At 42.6% G+C, this 18,988-nt stretch overlaps 1 protein-coding gene across 11 annotated transcripts in view; it reads left to right on the top strand.

Moving 5' to 3' along the window:
- Positions 1 to 18,988, top strand: part of SBF1 (SET binding factor 1) — a 1,129,538-nt gene that overhangs the window by 286,311 nt on the left and 824,239 nt on the right. For all 11 annotated transcript variants that reach the window (XM_069229431.1, XM_069229429.1, XM_069229425.1 and 8 more), the window contains exon 7: positions 17,692 to 17,824. In XM_069229431.1, the coding sequence (XP_069085532.1) occupies positions 17,692 to 17,824 (133 nt within the window). The remainder of the gene's footprint in view (positions 1 to 17,691; positions 17,825 to 18,988) is intronic.

The following is an 18,988-nucleotide window of genomic DNA, read 5'->3' as shown; positions in this document are numbered from 1 at the left end:
AGTCAAACACGCTGCATTCGTTGTGACACTTTCATCTGTGGTTAGACTTATTGATATTTCCTTAGGGTAATAACGATTTTCACTATGGCTACTAAATTCTATAGTGTGCATGAACCTAATTACATCTTACTGGGTTCAGGAAGACCACCACAAAATTGGAGAAAATAGCTACGTGTATTTGATATTTATTTAGTTATGATAAAGGCAAAAAACAATGATGTGTTCAGAAATCCTGTGATTTTCTGCAATTGTATAGGGACAGACACACAAAGAATATTTGATCATCTACCAGAAAGTCAACACACTAGAGAGAGTTTTGGTAGATGGGACGTTTACAGTGAAGCAGTTTAAAAAACTTCTATTACATTTTTGTGAGGAGCTCAGCATAGTTGTAGACAATTTAATTTTTATTTGAAAAAATAATCCTCAAACTCAAAACCTCCTTTTTTTTTATGCCCCCCAAGATGAGATAGTACATTAGAAGGCTTCTCGCCCCAAAGTGCATTAGCTTTCTTCTCTTTTTAATAGGAATAAGTTGAAGGTAAATGGTGAGAGTGATGACATTCTGGGGTTGACCTATCTGGTTTCGATCTTTCCTATCACCTATGCACCAATTTCCCATTTATCTTGTTGGTCTCAATACCTCGGTATGGATTCTAAACAGTTTCTTTCACCAATACTATAATCTACTAAAACACATAACTGAACAGGTGCACTATGAACAAATGAGGCAAGAATATAGAGGAAAGGATTGAGAGTGCTAACCCAAATAGAGAGCAGTTCAACCAATTTGCATTTAAAAGGAGACTGACCTGTACCAGATTATTGCCTCTTTAAGATCGGATTGATAGATACCAATCTCGTAGCAGTGTTAAGAGAATGGCCAATTGTGTAAGTGTATTCTCCCGTAGGAGCTTCTTCAGAATCATGTGAATTGCAAAAGTGTAATCTCGGTCAGTGGTTTCCAACCTTTTGACTCCTGAGGACACCCACTTAAACACTGCTGGAAGCCGGGACCCCCAGGCGATTTAAATTACAACCATTAAAACAGTTATTCACAAAAATACACTAACAAATACACACCAAACAAATACTCGAATTACTAAAGATATAATTATTTTATATTGAAAATATATGCAAAAATCGATTTTTTCTAATTGGAAGGGTAGTGCTGCCTATTGACGATTAACTTTTCAATGTTTGGTTTTATGTAGGAAAGCTGAATCCTCAAGTTAGATTTTACATTTCCTAATCGATTTCGTATTTTTTTTTTTTTTTAGGTAAATAAAATCTGAGAAAGCTTTTTCACATAAATATGTGGTGGGGAAAGGAGGTAAAATCATAAGGGCCTCATATATCTCAATAGCCTCTCTGTCACATGTAATTCATTTGTTTTATAGCACCGCTTATACCAGTGTAGGGTGCCAGAGCACTTTACAGGGCAATACAAGGTGGTGTATTCACGTCATTCACACTGGTAGGCAATTTTTAAGAGTGCTTGGTCTAGAGAAGCACAAACTCAGAGTTCAGAACGTAACACAGTGGTTAGTGTTGACTTTAATATTAATAATGCATTTCTACTCAATTAGACCTTTTTTTAGCAGCATAAGGATAATGAAAGACTAGGGGAAAAAAAACTTTCTAATTTGTGGCATGCAGTTTGAATGCAGCTCTCTGATAGCAGTTCATAGCTCACTGTGCTCGATTATGATTGTAACTTATGAACTGCACAGTAACAAAAGAATCTCTGACAAAAGGAGTAACCCACTATGCTATGCACATAAAATACTTTTCTTCGCAAGATACACGTTCTTTGCAGCAGGCATATTAACAATCTGCGCTACCTTCGATGAGTCAAAACTGCCACTAGACAAAACTCCCATCTCTCTCCAGCAGGTACATTAATCATCAGAGTTATCTTGGCATTTTTATTTTTGCCCGAAAAGCTGCTGGTTGTACAAGGAACTTTGCAGTGCTTTTAAAACTGCTGCACAAATGAAGTAATAAATATAAAACACGCACATGTTTCTGTCCTGAGGCCCCAGCTGGAGAAATGCATTCCTGCCTGCCCAGGCCTGCAGACCCCCAGGGAATGTCGGCAGACCACAGGTTTGAGAACAGCTGATCTAGGTTTCTGCTGTGGCCTGGATCTCCATCAGGTCCTTACAGTACTGCAGGGAATTCAGAGTGGTACAGGAGACCATTCCTATTCAAAGTCAGGAAACAGTATATCCATCATTTACTGATGCAGATATATAGTTAGTGTCTGTATCACAGCAATCCTTCAAAAGAATTGACCCGTCATCCATATTAAAGGCTATCATCTGGTGCATTAAAGCCACAAACAATCACTGCCATTTCAAACATGTCCATTTCGTGGTAGTATAGCTTGAGTTAAATATGTAAGCAAAACTAGCTTGGTATTAGGAAATTGTGGGATTTTCTATAATCCCTTCTTATGTTTAGAATTGCACTGCCTATAAAATTACTGTGGCGCCAGATTCATTATCTGTTGGGGTAAAAGATTATTTTAAAACATTAAAACTGATTAACATTATTCAGATTTAACAATAACTATATATTGATTGTGATGTGTGTGTGTGTGTGTGTTAGTTAGTTAGTTAGCTAGCTAGCTAGTTAGTTAGCTAGCTTGAATGTCTGGTTTAATGACCAGAAATTAAACTTCCTGAAAACACTGACAATGGGATGTCTTGTATTACAGCCAGACGAAGAAGATTCTAAGAGTCTCAGACACTCCACTTCATTTTTAGTATTTGATGGGAAGCCTCAACCTCTCCTCCACTCACCCTTGAAAATAATATTACTTTGGCATGAGTCTTAAGTGGTGGTAATATGGACTCTAGGCAATACAATTACTTGGTTAACGTAATCACATGAGTGCAGACAGATATCTATACTTCCAAGATGCCCAATTGTGAAATCATTCTGGCTGTGTTGTGCCCTGGTAGTACTGAGCAAGTTCTCAGTTTGCTGCACCTGGTTGCTATCAGAGTGACAGTTAAACCCATGTGCTTTTTTTAAAGAAATGCTCACATAAAGTAAGCTCTTTTAGTTCTCTTTACAATTCATCCTTGTCTCCGGTGGTTGTGGTCTACCTAAAGCAAATTCTTGAGTTAATGTCACCATTGTCAGGGGGACCTTACAGCGCTTTCAAAAGGTGCCTGTCTCTAGGAGAGTGGAACTCAAGATGCATTACAGGAAATATTCTGTTTGATGGCATGTGTGACTATAGGTACCTACATCTGTCATCTAGTGTTGGGTCTGGGATGTGGTGCAAGTGTTTTTCTATGAAGAAGCATTTTGAGTCACGGGATCGAGTGACTCCTCCTCTCGGTAATAGTGCGCTTGAGCTTTGACTCCTTTGGTAAATTGTTTTCTCTCTGCTGTCAGTTCCAACGTGTTTGTCTTCACTCCATCTTTCGACTTTCTCCAGTTATAAATCTTTCTTTCCGTCTTCTATTCTTCAATGGTATTGTGTTTTGATTGCGCATCCTATTTAAGCGCTTTTCTTGAATCATGGGTCCGTGCCCCGACTGCGCCCTCCGGGGCGTCTTCACAAATCTCGGGCCTACCTTACCACGTGGCACTGACCACTGTGCTAAGCTGATGGAACAAATGCCATTTTCTTTCTGTCCTTAGTGGGCACACTGAATGACCAACATCTGGTGTGTAACCCGTCCCTCTCACCGATCACCAGGAAGATACCAGTGATGCCTACAGATCTTTCCGGATGAAGAAGGCACTTAAGGACCAAAAAGTGCTGTCAACTGGAAATGGTGCACAAGACTCCAGATGACACCCCAGACATCTTTGGGGAGGAACATGTCCGGGAGGAACCTGAACAACAGGAGGAGGCCTTCTTTATCCAGGACTCTGATGGCGATGTGCAGTCAGACATCAAAAGCCACGAGGTAACCTCAGCACAACCCATGAGTACTGTGGCCTCTTTCCCCACCCTAAGACAGTGAAAAAGCCCCTTTCAGAGGTCACCGGACCACCACTGCCTGCAGGCCATGGCATGATCTGAAAAACAGTTTCGGCTGCCCTACTCTGCGGCCTGGTTCCGAAAACAGCCAAGACAAAACCATTGTCTTTGTCTTCGACCTACAGCACCTCAGCCCGAGACATTGTTTCCATCTTGGTCTGAACTTCTGCTCTGAGTCGGGCAACTACTGCCTCCACCTCAGTGACGACAAACTTGCACCAACCGAAGACTTCGGTGCCGAAATACACTGATCAGAAAACTTCAGAGCAGAGAGACTTCAGTCAGTCTTTGGCTTCTTCTTCTCCCGTGGGACCTATTCTGGACACTATAAACACTAGTCAGCGCCACCTCTAAAGGTACAGGATGCATTTTTGCTTCTCGCCCGTACTAATAAAGAGGAAGCGATCTTTTCAATAAGCTCAGGACACTTCTCTACCTCCAAAGAAAAGAAGCAAGGATACGGCCACCAGCCCATCTCACAAGCCTTCTCCTCCTCCTCCATCCAATCCACCTTCTCCACCTCCCTCCACTCCCCATTCAGCTACTTAACCTACTCCAGGACATTATACCCCTCAAGGATCCACTTTATATGTTGGGAAGATTTGGGTGGGACACAGCATGACCCGGATCCATGGGACACTTATGAACCTGACCCCATCCTTTCCAATGGTCCTGACTTATACTGTGCATGCCCTTCACCACCAAAGGGTACTATATGTTACCAGCAAGTAGTGGCAAGAGCAGCCACTTTCCACAATGCGGAACTACATAGGGACCCTGTGGAACAGGGCTTACTGTTTGATATGCTCACATCTACTCACTGGGATATCCAGTTTCCTGGCATGCTTCGTCATGCTGATGAAATTATCGAGGAGCCCATCCGCTGTAGGGTTATTACCTCTAGAGGAGGCAAGAAATATAAGCCTGCTCCTTAAAACCCATTACACATTAGGTCACAGATTCCGTAGTAGTCACCACTGAACAAAAACGTGCCAATAGCCAGGCCACAGGTGACTCTCCTCCTCCTCAGAAGGAGAGCAAGAAAATCTATGCAGATGGCAAAAGAGTGGCTGGACAGGCAGCTAACCATTGGCATATTGCCAATTCACAAACATTACTAGCTAGATATGACTGAGCTCACTGGGATGAAATGGAGGCGCTCCTCAGAATTCTCCCAGATGAGCACCGCAAGAGAGGGCAACAAATTGTTGCTGAGGGGCAAACAATATCTAATAATTCTATCTGTAGTGCCCTAGATGCCATAGATACAGCTGCACACGGCTTCAGTACGAGTGTCCTAATAAGAAGACACGCCTACAGAGGCTACAACAACAAGGGCAGAGGTAAGGGCACGGCCTCCTGAGGCTCTAACTCTACTGTAAACCAATGACTACCTCTGTCTCCAATCCTTACATATCATTCACCTTGATCTTCAGGAAGTATTTCAAGCCCTTAAAGCCTTTTTTCATTACCTCTCTCACAAGGTTGTCTTAGTCTGCACGGATAACATGAATGCCATGATTAGCTACCGAAACAAGGGCTGGGGCACAGTTGTTCCAACTATCACAACTCTCTCAGACAATATAGAAGTGGGCTCTCCACCACTATATTCACCTGGTGGCAGGGTATCTCAGAGGGATGGACAACTTTGCTGACCTGCTCACAGGATGCTGCAACAAGGCCACGAAAGGGAACTCCACCCACATGTCCTTCATAAATACTTCTTAGATAGACCTTTTTGTCACAGCAGAAAACACAAAATGCCCAAGTTTCTTTTCTAGGTATCCACACCCTCTATCCAAGGGCAATGCTCTTTGGATGAACTGGTCAGAGATATTTGCTTACACTTTTCCACCTCTCCCTCTCATTCCATTTCTGGTTCAGAGGATCGGCAGACATCTCTCACCATGATCCTTGTAGCTCGCACTTGGGCATGTCAGCCATGGTTCACCACACTTCTGAACTTATTAGTAGTTCCCCACAGGCCGGACCTTCTCACTCAAAATAAAGGACAGATCAGACATCCAGACCCCAAGTCACTCAACCTTGTGATATGGCTCCTGAAGTCATAGGGTTTGGTTGCTTAGGTTTGTCTGTGGAAAGTATGGACATTCTCATGGAAGCTCGTAGACCCACAACCAGAGCATGTTATGCTGCAAAATGCAACAGTTTCGTATGCTATTGCCAACCCAAACGTATTAATCCCATTAAAGCTACTGTCCAAGACATTATTTATTTGCTCCACTTACAGAAAGCAAATTTAGCTTACACTTCCTTTTGCTTACTTGTCCCAGCTATAGGTGCTTATCTATAGAACAGACAACATACTTCCTTGTTCAGAATACCAGTCATGAAAGCTTTCCTGGAGTGCCTCCTGCACCGTCCTGGAACCTCAATATTGTGCTTACCAGGCTCATGGGTCCTCCTTTTGAGCCACTTCATTCATGCACTCTTCATTACCTTTCTTGGAAAGTGGCATTCTTAGTTGCTGTCGCGTCACTGATGTGTTAGTGAGCTCCAAGCCCTAACCATGGAAGAACCTTTATTCCAATTTCATAGAGACAAGGTGGCCCTTCGCACAAACCTGAAGTTCCTTCCTAAAATGGTTCCCCAATTCCATATCAACTAATCCATTGAGCTACCAGTCTTCTTTCCGCAGCCTTACTCAGTTGCAGAAAGAGCTCTCTACACTCTATATGTTAAAGAAGCGCTTACGTTATGCATTAACAGAACCAAAGAATTCAGGAAAACGAAACCGCTCTTTGTAGCTTTACTACTGCACAAATGCAATCCAGTTTCCAGAAACAGCAAAGCTTGACGGATAGTAAGTGTATACAAACTTGCTATGCCAAAGCAAGGAGACGGTTACCTGTTACTCCTAGAGTGCATTCTACTAGAAAAAAAGGAGCTGCTATGGCTTTACTTGGAAACTTACCTATCACTCACATTTGTAAGGTAGCTATATGGTCTACACCATACACATTTACAAAACATTACTGTGTGGATGTACTATCACGTCAGCAAGCCAGTATAGGTCAAGCTGTGCTATGAACACTTTTCAAGTCCACTGCAATTCCCACTGGCTAGCCACATATGTATCTACATCCTCACATGCCATCGAACTGAAAATGTTACTTACCCAGTAAGCATCTATTCGTGGCATGTAGTGCAGTAGATTCACATGCACCCTACCTCATCGCATGACGCCTTTGGCCGTTCCAGTTACTTTATATTTGTATATACTTGTACATATGTAGTTATATTTGCATGGACATCTTTCTCTACATTTCCTCTACCCTCCTTTTCTCATGCACCTGCAGGAAAACAGTCTAACAAAGGAGTCAGTACCCATGCGCAGTATCACCCAGAAGTCCTCACTGATCCAGTGACTTGAAAATGCTTCTTCGAAGAAAAGACTTGCAACACTCCGGACCCAAAACACTAGATGACAGGAGTGTGCAGAGCATGTGACTCTACAGCACTAGAGGCCATAAACAGATTCTTACTGTGTAAGTAATTTTTAGGGTCGAGCCTGCGTTTTTTGCGCATGCGTATCGCAGCGAGACTCTTTTGTATTTAGAAAAGGGCTCGGAGCCCTGTCACCTTCACGTCAGTGTTTTTTATTGGTTCGTGGGCTTGCCTAATAAAATCTGCTTGCTTTCATTAGTTGAAGGCAGGCATAACTCATTCCTTTTCCGGTGGCTAGCCCTCCTCGAGCGCAGCGACCAAGTACAGAAAACATGCGAGGCTCGCTGTTTTCCATCGGGCGAGTGGACTTCTTTTTCTCTAATTTACGAGCGCGATCTCGCTTGGCAGAAGTCTAGCGCTGTACATAGTTAATTTCACTTTTTCGGGATATGTACATAAATGCACTTTTGCTCGATAGGTGAAAAGTCGGGTTAGGAGTTTACAACGCGATCAGCTCTAACATGAGCAAACGCGAGACCCGTTGCATTGTAAATGCTTGTTTCCTTTTTTTTTCTTGGGGGTTCCCAGTGAATTGATGATTTGCTGATGGTATTATGGGAGTTGGGAGGCTGTTGACTTGTGGTGGTCCTGTAATTTTCCTTTGTAATATACTGCGGTCTGAATTATTTGTGTACTGTACTATTATGATTATTGTCAGGAGGAGTTCTCTTATATACTATTAGATGGTGTTGTGCAGCTCCAAGTCGGGTTTACCTTGCTCCAGAAGCGACATTGAAGCCCCAATATAACCGCCACATCCATGCGTTGACTTAATTTCCTTTTGTCGACTTCCGATGCAGATCCAATGATCATTGGCTTGATCTTTGTCACCAGACAGATCTCAGTAAAAAAAAACAAAAAAGAAAAAAACTTTTCCAGTGTGTAAGGACCATATCTGCCCCTAAACCAACAACTTGTAAAACCTGCAAAGAGTGCCACAAACATATGTCAGTGATGCACCCTAACGAGGTTGGTCTCTGGTTCTGGGCTCCTCGTATGACTCGAAGTTGTGTAGCGACTGTGCTCGAAAAAATCTGAAAGCCATCCAGAAACGCAAGGCCATTCTCTTCTTTACTGAAGACTGTAGGAAGCCTTGGAAGATCTGTGCTCGGTCAAAGTCGATTATCTACAGAGGTTTAGAATACATTATTAGTTTAACCAACACGTTTAATATTGGGGCATGGCTTGTATGAGCCTAAAGTGACAAATCCTGAATATCACCCACCGGTAAGTAGAGGCAAAACGTAACGAAACTATATTACAGAAACTGAGTTTTCCTTTCACTCCTCCAAAGCGTGTATACGAGGGCTGATTAATCCGAGCCGACGCGGAGACCCACGTTAAGAAATGAAACGGAAGAATTGAAAGTCGGTTATATAGGAAAAGTACAGCATGCGATTCCATTCTACATGCCACTAGTGGACATCCACGACGTCAGATAGAATCCATCCCGTATGGAGAAATGATGCGTGCTAGACGAAACTGCAGCAATGATATAGATTTTTTGAAATGTATTGATTATATGGAATAACGGTTTAGACAACGTGGCTATCAGCCACATATTCTGAAACGAGCCCGTAACAGGATTATGAAAATACCCAGAAAGGATACTTTGAGCCACAAGCCTAAACAGAGCAGTGATGAAATTTGTTGCATTGTGAACTACACACAGACTTCTGCCCTGTTACGCAGGTGTATGAAAAAACACTGGCATGTACTATTAGCAGATGTAAATTTGAAGGGTTCTATTTCTGGAACTCCTTTATTCACGTATCGAAGAGGCAGAAACCTAAAGAGCATCCTATGTCCTAGCTACCCCTGTAGAAAACCCAATGAAAATTGGCTCACCACTCACAACAAAGGTTTTTTACAAATGTGGGCATTGTGGTATGTGCAAATGGGCAAGGTCTGGTATCTCCACCTTTAGCAATTCCATTCATGAGGAATTTCATATTCTCTTTAACATTACTTGTAATAGCAATTTTGTTATCTATATAATTACTTGTAAGCGTGGACTTATTTACGTGGGTAGTACAATCAGACCGCAGAAGATCAGAATAAGTGAACATTATAGGGCCATGAGACAGGATGATGTTTGCTACCCTATTGTAATACACATGAGACAATGTCCCAAACAAGGTTTGGTGAAGAGTTTTGATTTTTTTGGATTTGAACATGTACATAAGGATCCTCGTGGTGGAAATAGAGAATTAGAAAGCGGGAATCAATGTGGATATTGAAATTAAGAGTAGTGGAAGAGGGTTTGAACACAGATCATGAAATGGAATATTTCTTGGAGGAATAATTCTGTTTGGTTGGTATAAATAACTGTTATCTATGTAATATTTGACATCTTATACTTGTTATGATAACACTTTTTTAGTGCTTTTGGACAATTTCAATCAAATCAACTAGCCGTATATACTCATTTTGGGTACCCCATCTCATTGGTGTGATTCTGAAGACTACTTATGATATTGGGCTGTTCACACAAATTTTGGGTTAATTGACCCCAGGACCGGTGAATCCCCAAAATTTTGGAATTTTATAACAGTTTATAAATGTTTAATATAATGATTCTTATTTGATACATACCTTATACCAATGATAGTGTTTCATGTTTGACAATGATGATGATGGTTTACGGACAAGGTAGAATATACTCTGATCACACAAGATACCACCTATAATCATACTAAGATGACGACGGATTATACACTCGGTATTTACAGAGTTTGCTCACATGCCGCTAGTTAATGGTTCCATATCACCATAGAGCCTCCAAATGTAAGGCTAGTTGCTAGTGGAGGTGACTAACTAATTTGCTTGGGTACATCACCTCAGATTTGGTTCTAACGTCATATCCTCTCATTAATGCGATTAATATGATGCTTTGGCTCCAGGGATAGTTAGTGATTACATACTCCCTTAGTTTAGCTGACATAAATGACTAAGCTACAGGTTTATGACATTGTCTTTTTATATATTCAAGGTAACCATGATGATTGTGTGGACACCAATGTATTGGTATGTTGCTATTGGGCAATGTAACGCTCCTAATTAACACCTTCAACATGGCGCTCTAACATCTGGACCGCTAGTCCGCTTTCCATTCCCTTGGGTTTTAGTATCTCAACTTGGGTTACATACTCCGTTAGTCCAGCTGACACATATTATTAATTAACAGGCTTAGGGCACTATGCTTTTTATTTATTCAATTATTCAAGACAAACAAGAAAATTAAGATGATTGTTTGGATACTAGTGCATTGGTACCTTGCTATTAGATAAATGCAACATTTACAATGAATACTTCCAACATGGAGCTCCAATATTCGGACCCCTAGTCCTCTTTCTGGTCGGCTCAGATTAACCAGCCCTCGTGTACACGCTTTGGAGGAGTGAAAGGAAAACTCAGTTTCTGTAATATAGTCTTGTTATGTTTTGCCTCTACTTTACGGTGGGTTATATTCAGGATTTGTCACTTTAGGCTCATACGAGTCGTGCCCCAATATCAAACGTGTTGGTTAAACTAATGTATTCTAAACCTCTGTAGATAATCGGAATTGGATTGTATGCCGCGATCGAACTAAGTTCATATTATTTGCTTGTACTATGACTAGGAAGTTTTCTTTAAAGGTATGCATTGTAAAATTTTGAACTTGGGTCTAACGGAGACACAATTTCTCTGTTTATTCTGGTGATATTTGGGGTCTATGATATATCTAGTTTTTCTACAGATTATTTTCTTGACATTTTCTTCACTTCATGAGTGCGTGGTGGCGGTATGCCCTCTAGGCTTTTTTTCCAGTCAGAGTTCATTAATATGGAAGTCACATTACATGTACCATATAAGCACATTGAAAAGATAGCTATGTCTTTTCTGAGAAACAGTCACTATTAAAATTGTGATACTTTTAAAATGCTAAGGTTTGAGTACACCCATTTGAAACTTTGTCATATATTTTTTTTATTTTTTGATGTGAGTGATGGGTTGAAATTGTAATTAACTTGTTAAATGATGGATCTGATTTGCTTCTAAACATATAAATATGGAAAATTGTATTATTTACAGCCCTGAGGAAGTCATTGCGACAATTTTTTGCACAACAAAACACGTGTTGGCTGTTGACTCTTGGCTATTGCTGTTTGATACATCTCTAAATAAACAATAAGAAGATTGGATCGAAGCTGTTGTGTATTTGGGACATTCTTATGACAAGAAGAAGACTGGACCTACCATAATAGACACGGACATTAACATATTGATTCACATGAGTACCTCGGATACTTTGAACATTATGTTTCTCTCCTAGAGAAATGTGGAGGAATTGGGAGGATCCTCCTTCCGGGAGCACTGTGTTATTGAAATTTTGCGTATTAATGATGTATGGTGGATATGTCGTGAGCGCCAGCCCTATTTAAATAAATCCCCCACTCTCAATTACTAAATTTATGGGTACATCGATGTTGCCACACAGATCTGGGCTTTCAGGAAGGCCATCCTGCGAATATTTCTGTACCGCACCCTGAAGTGCCTTTAGGCCCCATGATTATGAGGAAGCTTACAGTCTGGTTACTGTGGGTGGGACCTGTCCCTGCCAATAACTGTGCCTCTTGACCTTGTTTCAAGGCCTGCCCAACTATGGGATCGACCCTGCTTTGGCGTCTCCTCTTTGACTTCGCCTACGATGCTGAGACCTGCGCTAGGGCCTGTGCGTCTGGCACAAATGCTGGAAGAAGAGTCCTTTTGGATTATAAAGTGAATCTGGTATGACATTGACCAAAGTCGCATCCCTGAATTACAGATTCTCTGACTCAGAGTCACAAGAGTGTGACAGTATTGACACATCACAAATATACAACAAAGAAAATCTGTTCCTTGACGTGCAAGAAGCCAGTGGCCTTCTACATCACCGGACACTGTCCTAAATTCTCCACCTGGCCTCTACAGTTGAATCTGCCTCATTTGCCCTGATTATCAGGAGAGAGCCGTTGATGGTCTTGACATTCACATCGCCTCAGTGAAAGTAAAGACAAATTTGCTCATAGAGGTACATACTACAGCCAGGGCTGACCTCTCTAGAGCCTCTTTTACTGTTCAGTGAGGCACCGATAGACACTCTTTTGGACGCATAGACAAAGCCAGGATATTTACCCTGCATGAACCACCAAATAACCAGGAGACCTAGACCAGTTCTGGGGAACTTATCTTTCCTCCTGCAGCACCCAACTCCTGAGAGAGCCTGTTGGTTCAAGCCTTGACCAGTTGACAGAATCCCAAGGTGTTTCCAACCACCCTTCTAGACAGAGTTGAAACATGTAGAAGCTTTAGTGAAATGCATGTTCTTGTCTGCTAGACTTGCCCTATGGTCTGTAAACTCCGGTTGTCTCTTGGAGTGTTATTTGCATGTGTAGTTGGACATGGTGGCTGTTAGCTTGCCAGTGGTCCCGAATGATCTTTGGGCCAAACTTCAGCACATCATTTAGGATGGCCAGGACCCAGTGAAATGCAAAATTAGATTGGGCCTGGACACCATGGGCTGTCTGGGTAGGGCACTTGGTTCCAGCGTGGTGCTTAGGGGGCACACCTGAATATGCTGCATAGGCTTCTTGAGTGACATCCAACAATCACTCAAGAAGATGCCCTTTGATGGCACCCATCACTTCAGATACAATGGGAACACAGCATTGGAGTTATTCAAAGAAAGCAAGACAACAGCATACTCCCTGGCACTGTCGGCTCGGGCAGTTTCCCTGGGAGTATCATCCCTTATGAGGCTTCAGAAGGGGCTTACAGCAGAGGCCACATCAAACCTTGGCGGGGATCCATCTGACAACGTCCAGGCCCACAGGGGCAATGGACTAACCAATCCCCCTTCCACTGCTGCAAAATCCCTTTGGTATGCCCCCTGGTATACTGTCACCCAGTTAAAGGCCAGATAGTTAATACCTCCATGGGTGACAAGGCACCACTTGGGACAAATGGGTGCTTCAAATTGCCCAGCATCCCTTCTTCCCTACCTTTTCTTGCTACCCTTCCAAACGTGCCACCTACACCACAACAGCTTCCGGAGGACCACTCGTCCATTATCTGAAAAAAAAGAAAAAAGTTCAAAATCTCTTGGAGAAGGGAGCTATATAGAAGATGCATGCAGCTGAAGTGTAAACTGGGTAGTACTCCTGTTACGTTGACACCAACCTCCTATTTTAGATCGCTGCCTCCTGAACTTCTTCCTCAAGAAGGAAAAGTATACGATACTCACTTTCTGATCCACATTCTGTTTGCCCTGTGTCCAGATGACTGTATAGTCGCCTTTGATTTGCAGGACTCCTGTTTTCACATCTCTGTCCTGCAGTTTCACAGATGCTACCTATGATTCACAAACACTTTCAGTTTTTGGTGTTCCCCTTTGTCATTAGTTATGCACCTGACATGTCCAAGAAAATGATGGTGGCGGGTGTTGCCCATCTTCAGAGGTTGGTAAAAGGAGTATTTCCATATCTTGATGACTGTTTACTGGAAGGTTTTTCACCTCAAACAGTGGTGGACCGCCATCAAATGACAGCCAATCCTTTAACATCGCTGGGGTTCTCCATCAGTGTGCCGAAGTCACCCCTGCCTCCTTCGCAGAGCCTCCCTTTCATTGAAGCCAACCTAAACCTGCTAAAGATGAGCCTTCTCTCTGTCTCAGCGAGTCTTTGAATATTCGGGATATGATCCTGATGTTTAAGTCATTGTCCTGGGTCTAATTAGCAGCGGCTCTGAGGCTTCTTGGCTTCCTGCATCTTGCTTGTGAACCACTCCAGGTGGCACAGCGGGCTCTGCAGTGAGATCTCGTGTCTCAGTGGTTCAGCACCAAGAGAATCTCTGGGACTCCATCTGGGTGTTGGAGAAGACTGAAATATCTGAAGTGGCGGTTTCTGGACTGCAGTTGAACAAGCTGCAGACCCCTCTTCTAACCCCTTCTGGAGCTAACTGTTGTGATGAATTGATTGTTGCTGTGCTGCTGAGGCCATCTGAGAGAGGTGGAGATTAGAGGACTCCGGTCTCCAGCAGAAACACACCTCAACATCAACTTGTTGGATTTGTAGGCAGGGTTCGCTCGACATTGAAACCCAGTCTCCCATCCATCAAAGGAGGTAGAGTACAAGCTCGCACAGACAACACTACTAACATGTGGGACTGCAACAAGCAGGCCAGAGTGGGATTGTGGAAGTGATAGAGTGTCAGGGCATCTTCCTAATAGTGTAACATCTGGCAGGATCTTTAAATACCAGGGCATACAAACTCAGCTAGCATTGCCTAGTGGATCACAAATAGCTGCTGCACTCAGAGGTGGCACAGAGTGCCTTCCAATAATGGGGAGAATCTTGGCTCATATTTTGTGTTACCGCCGTAAATGCAGTGACCAAGCATTCGCAGATTGGAGTTTCCACGACAATCCTGCTGGATTTCCTGGTTTGAGGCATTCCACACCCACCAGATGGAAAGGTAGTGCCTATTCACAAGGTGAAGAATCTGCATTGAGAAGTATACATTAAAAGAACAAGTTACTTACCTTATGGTGAGTACTGTGTCTAACTGGAGATTTTTCACCGGCCCTTCCTCTTCCCCATTCTTTGGAATGGATTATTTTGGTCCACGATAAAAAGATTTCAAATACAGATCTGCACACTGCCACAGTCTAGTCACTAGGGCTCTGTCTTCAACGGCACAGACAGGTATAAGAAAGAAACCTAAGTTGATGCCTGGAGGTGGCAGTTATATTTGGGCCCAACTTTGATTATGAGGCAGGATGAACCCAATGCAGAGCTGCACAATGACACCTACCATGGGTGCGCAAGGGAATTGCTGAGAAAAATCTCAGTTGACATACCCAATATTCTATGTAGCTTGCATGCCCTGCAGGAACTCAGAACTCGGGCTGCTAAAATGTCAGTCTTGCCCTCATTCATAGTCTCATCCAGACATCCAGGCTTGATACTGAAGAAAATGAAGTGGCACTGATATCAAGCTTAATCACGGCTGCTGCTTGCTGCCCTGCTGCCACACCACACAATATGGTAGGAGCATTCACATGCTCTGCCTGCAAATCCTCATGCACTCTCCCACACCCTGCAACCACCACTCCTAACGAACAGCACCCAGCACCCCATTCGCTCACACTCAAGCGAACCAGCCACCCACTCACTCAGAACAACACTTCCCAAGCAAAGGGCCACGCATGCATGCATGCTCCTCAACATCCGCTCGCTCACCAAACATGCTATTGAGATATGGAACCTCTACTGCACCACCACGTTCTGAACCTGCTCTTTTGCATGGAAACATGGCTAAACCCAAACTCTGCATCATACATCACTACAGCCATCCCTGTTGGCTACAAAATCATTAGAGTAGACAGCACAAGCTTGGAGGTGAAGTCACCATCCTATTCAGATCAGCTGCAACAACTACATGAACACACCCCCACCAGCTAAATGGAACACCTCACATTCAAGATACATATCACAGCTAGGTTCTCCTGGGACAGAACCCTTGTATACAGACCACCAGGACCCTTTACCAATTTCGCCAGCAACATCACAGACTATGTTGCATCTCTCATCGAAGCCAGGACCTTCATCATCCTGAGTCCGAACCAACTCAAATGATACAACCCTTCTAGAAAACTCCAGAAACTTTGGCCTCACCCAGAATATTACCAAACCCACTCACACCGCCAGACACCTTTTGGACTCAGTTGTCTCCTCAATCAGAAAAATCACAGTTGACAAGACAGCAGCTATGGCCTGGATAGATCACACCCTTGTCAGTTTCAGTGTACCATCCTGCACCATCACAGACCTACCCCCCCTGGAACCACCCATCGCAGCTGGAAAACAATCACAGAAGAAGAGTGGGCTTCTGTCCTTTACGAGCACCGGCCTGAGCACACCAGTGACTTGCAGAAAGCTATCAAAAACCTAAGCAGGTCCACCGCAGAAGCCAACACCTTGGCTTCCCTCAGGTGAAACCCAAAGTCAAAAGCCTGACCTTAGGCCAGATGGTACACAGAGGAACGCTGTTACTGCAAGCAACTGGAGTGCAAATGGAGAAAAAGACAAGGCACTCCTGATGAATACATCTTCAAATCAGCCCTAATACACTACCACCAGCATATGTACAGATTGCTTCGACTCAAGCACTAATGGCAGCGAGGAAATCTTTGCCTTCTTCAAAGATTTAACTGCACCTCCTGCCGCCTTTGGCAACATCAATCCCTCACAAGACCTTTGCAGTAACTCTCAGAATTCTTCTGTAATGACATCACCTCTACATACAGCAGCTTCGGACATGCTGTTCAGAAACAAGTTTAGGCAGGAACCCAGATGCGTGCTCATGACAAACCTTAAGCCTCAAAGGACCAACTTCTGACTACGCATTATTTCTGATTTCATTAACTTGTGAAAGAAAACATGCACATAATAAACTGTTCTTTCCAAGAGAGACATTTATCATTTTGTCATTGCATATCCTGATACAAGGCTGGCTGTTTCCAATACTATTTTCACCTCCCAAAAGAGGGGGAGCTTTTTCAGTTTTTATAGGTTAACTGGTAATTTTCTATGAGCTGGATGAGTTTCGGGTTACTTATGTATTCTTTGTAAACATGGAAACTAAAGCTTAGTAGCAGTGACTGTACCAGGGAAGGGAATGGGTACCTTATTATATACAGAGTTGGTTGTTCAGCTATTGTAACTATGAGTCCTTTATCAGTAGCATTGTAGAGAGAATTAGTTTGGCTATGGTTTTCAAAGATTACAGCCATAAGATTCCATCATGTGTGGAGTACGATCCCAGAACCCAAATAATATTTTAATAGCAGTGATCTTCAGGGAAATAAAGTGAATGAGGAAGAATTGTTAAAGATTGTCGGTACCGAATAGATATCATCAACACAAATCCAGAGCAATAGAGGACAGTTGTATTTTAACAGGTTGTGCACATATAATTATGTAGCTAGCCTTTAGTGTTTGTGCCTTTTCCTTGTTATCCAAAACCTTTCCTCCTCTTCTTTATACCTCTAACCATGCCTTTGGTCTTTGCCCTGCTCTCCATTCAACTAATCCTTTAGATAGTTTTGCTTTCTTCCATGTTTGTGCTAGATGATCTAACTTGCAATCGATCCACATTGCCCTCCTTATCAGTTTCTTTCTCTTTTTGTCTTTCAGGAATTCACAATGTCCTGTCCCTTTTCTGCGCTGCCCTCACTGAACACAAGATCCTGTTTCTTTCCAAAAGTTATCAGCGGCTTACTGATGCTTGCCGGGCTCTGATGGCACTCATGTTCCCTTTAAAGTACAGGTTAGTATCTCAGGTTTTGGTGGTGCAGATGTATTTGTTTGTAAATGGGTTCTGATTTTAAAGTACGTGACACTGGCCCCTGGCTTGTTTTTACTCCTCTGTCAAGGAGACACTGCAGTTTAATGGTTTTAATCACCCAGTGCTTTAATAGTACTTTAGGTTTGAAGCATACAGGGGAAGCCTAAAAAACGAGAAACTAAAAAATTGTGTGTGTTTGTACCATTCACAGGTCTGCCTTAGCTTTTATCACCTATATCTGTGTTAACAAGTAGCCAACTGGGGAAAATATGCCTATAAATGGCGTGGCTTATGTGAAATCCTATATTATGTCTAAGAAATAATGTGGCAGTAAATAATATGAACAGTAGAGTACAATGAGATGAGAGCAACCAAATATTTTAGAACAACAAGATGAATAGAAATGTAACAAGTTTTAATACGATTTTTATGAAGTGCAATGTATCTTCTCCCATTTAACTTAGAATGCTGGAATAGATGTTGATCACAGGTTAGTTGTAGCCCAGCCAGTTGTAGGGCATGGTTCCTTATCTGTGTTCCTTGCTCACTAATGCCGTATTAGTAACTAGGCAAGCTACTTGACAGATAATAGTGTATTGAGTGGGAAATATTCAGAAATGACTAGCCGGTTGATATTTGAAAATAGTGGCCATCATGGTAACAAGGGAAGCTGGAAGTCCACTGGAGGCTAAACCTCTTGGATCCTTAAGACTGTCACCCTTCTTAGGTGTTAGGTAAGGTGAGTTAAGTTCCCCTTTTTAGCATATAATTTACTTTGCAGGATAGAGAAAATGAGAAGAAAGTGTCCCATTCTGTGAGGGAAAAAAATAAGATGACCCCCGATTTAGCCTTTGATCTTTCCAGATTTAAAAAAAAATATGTTTGTGAGCCCAAGTTTGTCACATTGGGGTTTGAGGGTGGAAAGTGGCAATTAGTTGTACATCCATAGGGTTCTCACTAGGACACATACTCCACATGACTCCTTACTCCACTCACTGCATGATACCTGTTTAGCTAGGATTTTTAGTTCAGGTAGTGAGAAAGAAAATCTGGTGCTTTGCAAGCAGTTCAGGCATAGTTAAAGATAACAGTACACCTTTCCTGCACTGAAGTATTAGTGGAAACCTCTGCCTGTGGTGTACAAAG

This window comes from Pleurodeles waltl, chromosome 4_1, assembly GCF_031143425.1.
Source record: "Pleurodeles waltl isolate 20211129_DDA chromosome 4_1, aPleWal1.hap1.20221129, whole genome shotgun sequence".
Taxonomy (NCBI): Eukaryota; Metazoa; Chordata; class Amphibia; order Caudata; family Salamandridae; genus Pleurodeles; species Pleurodeles waltl.
Note: the sequence above shows the minus strand (reverse complement) of the source record. Positions and strands in the feature narration are given on the sequence as shown.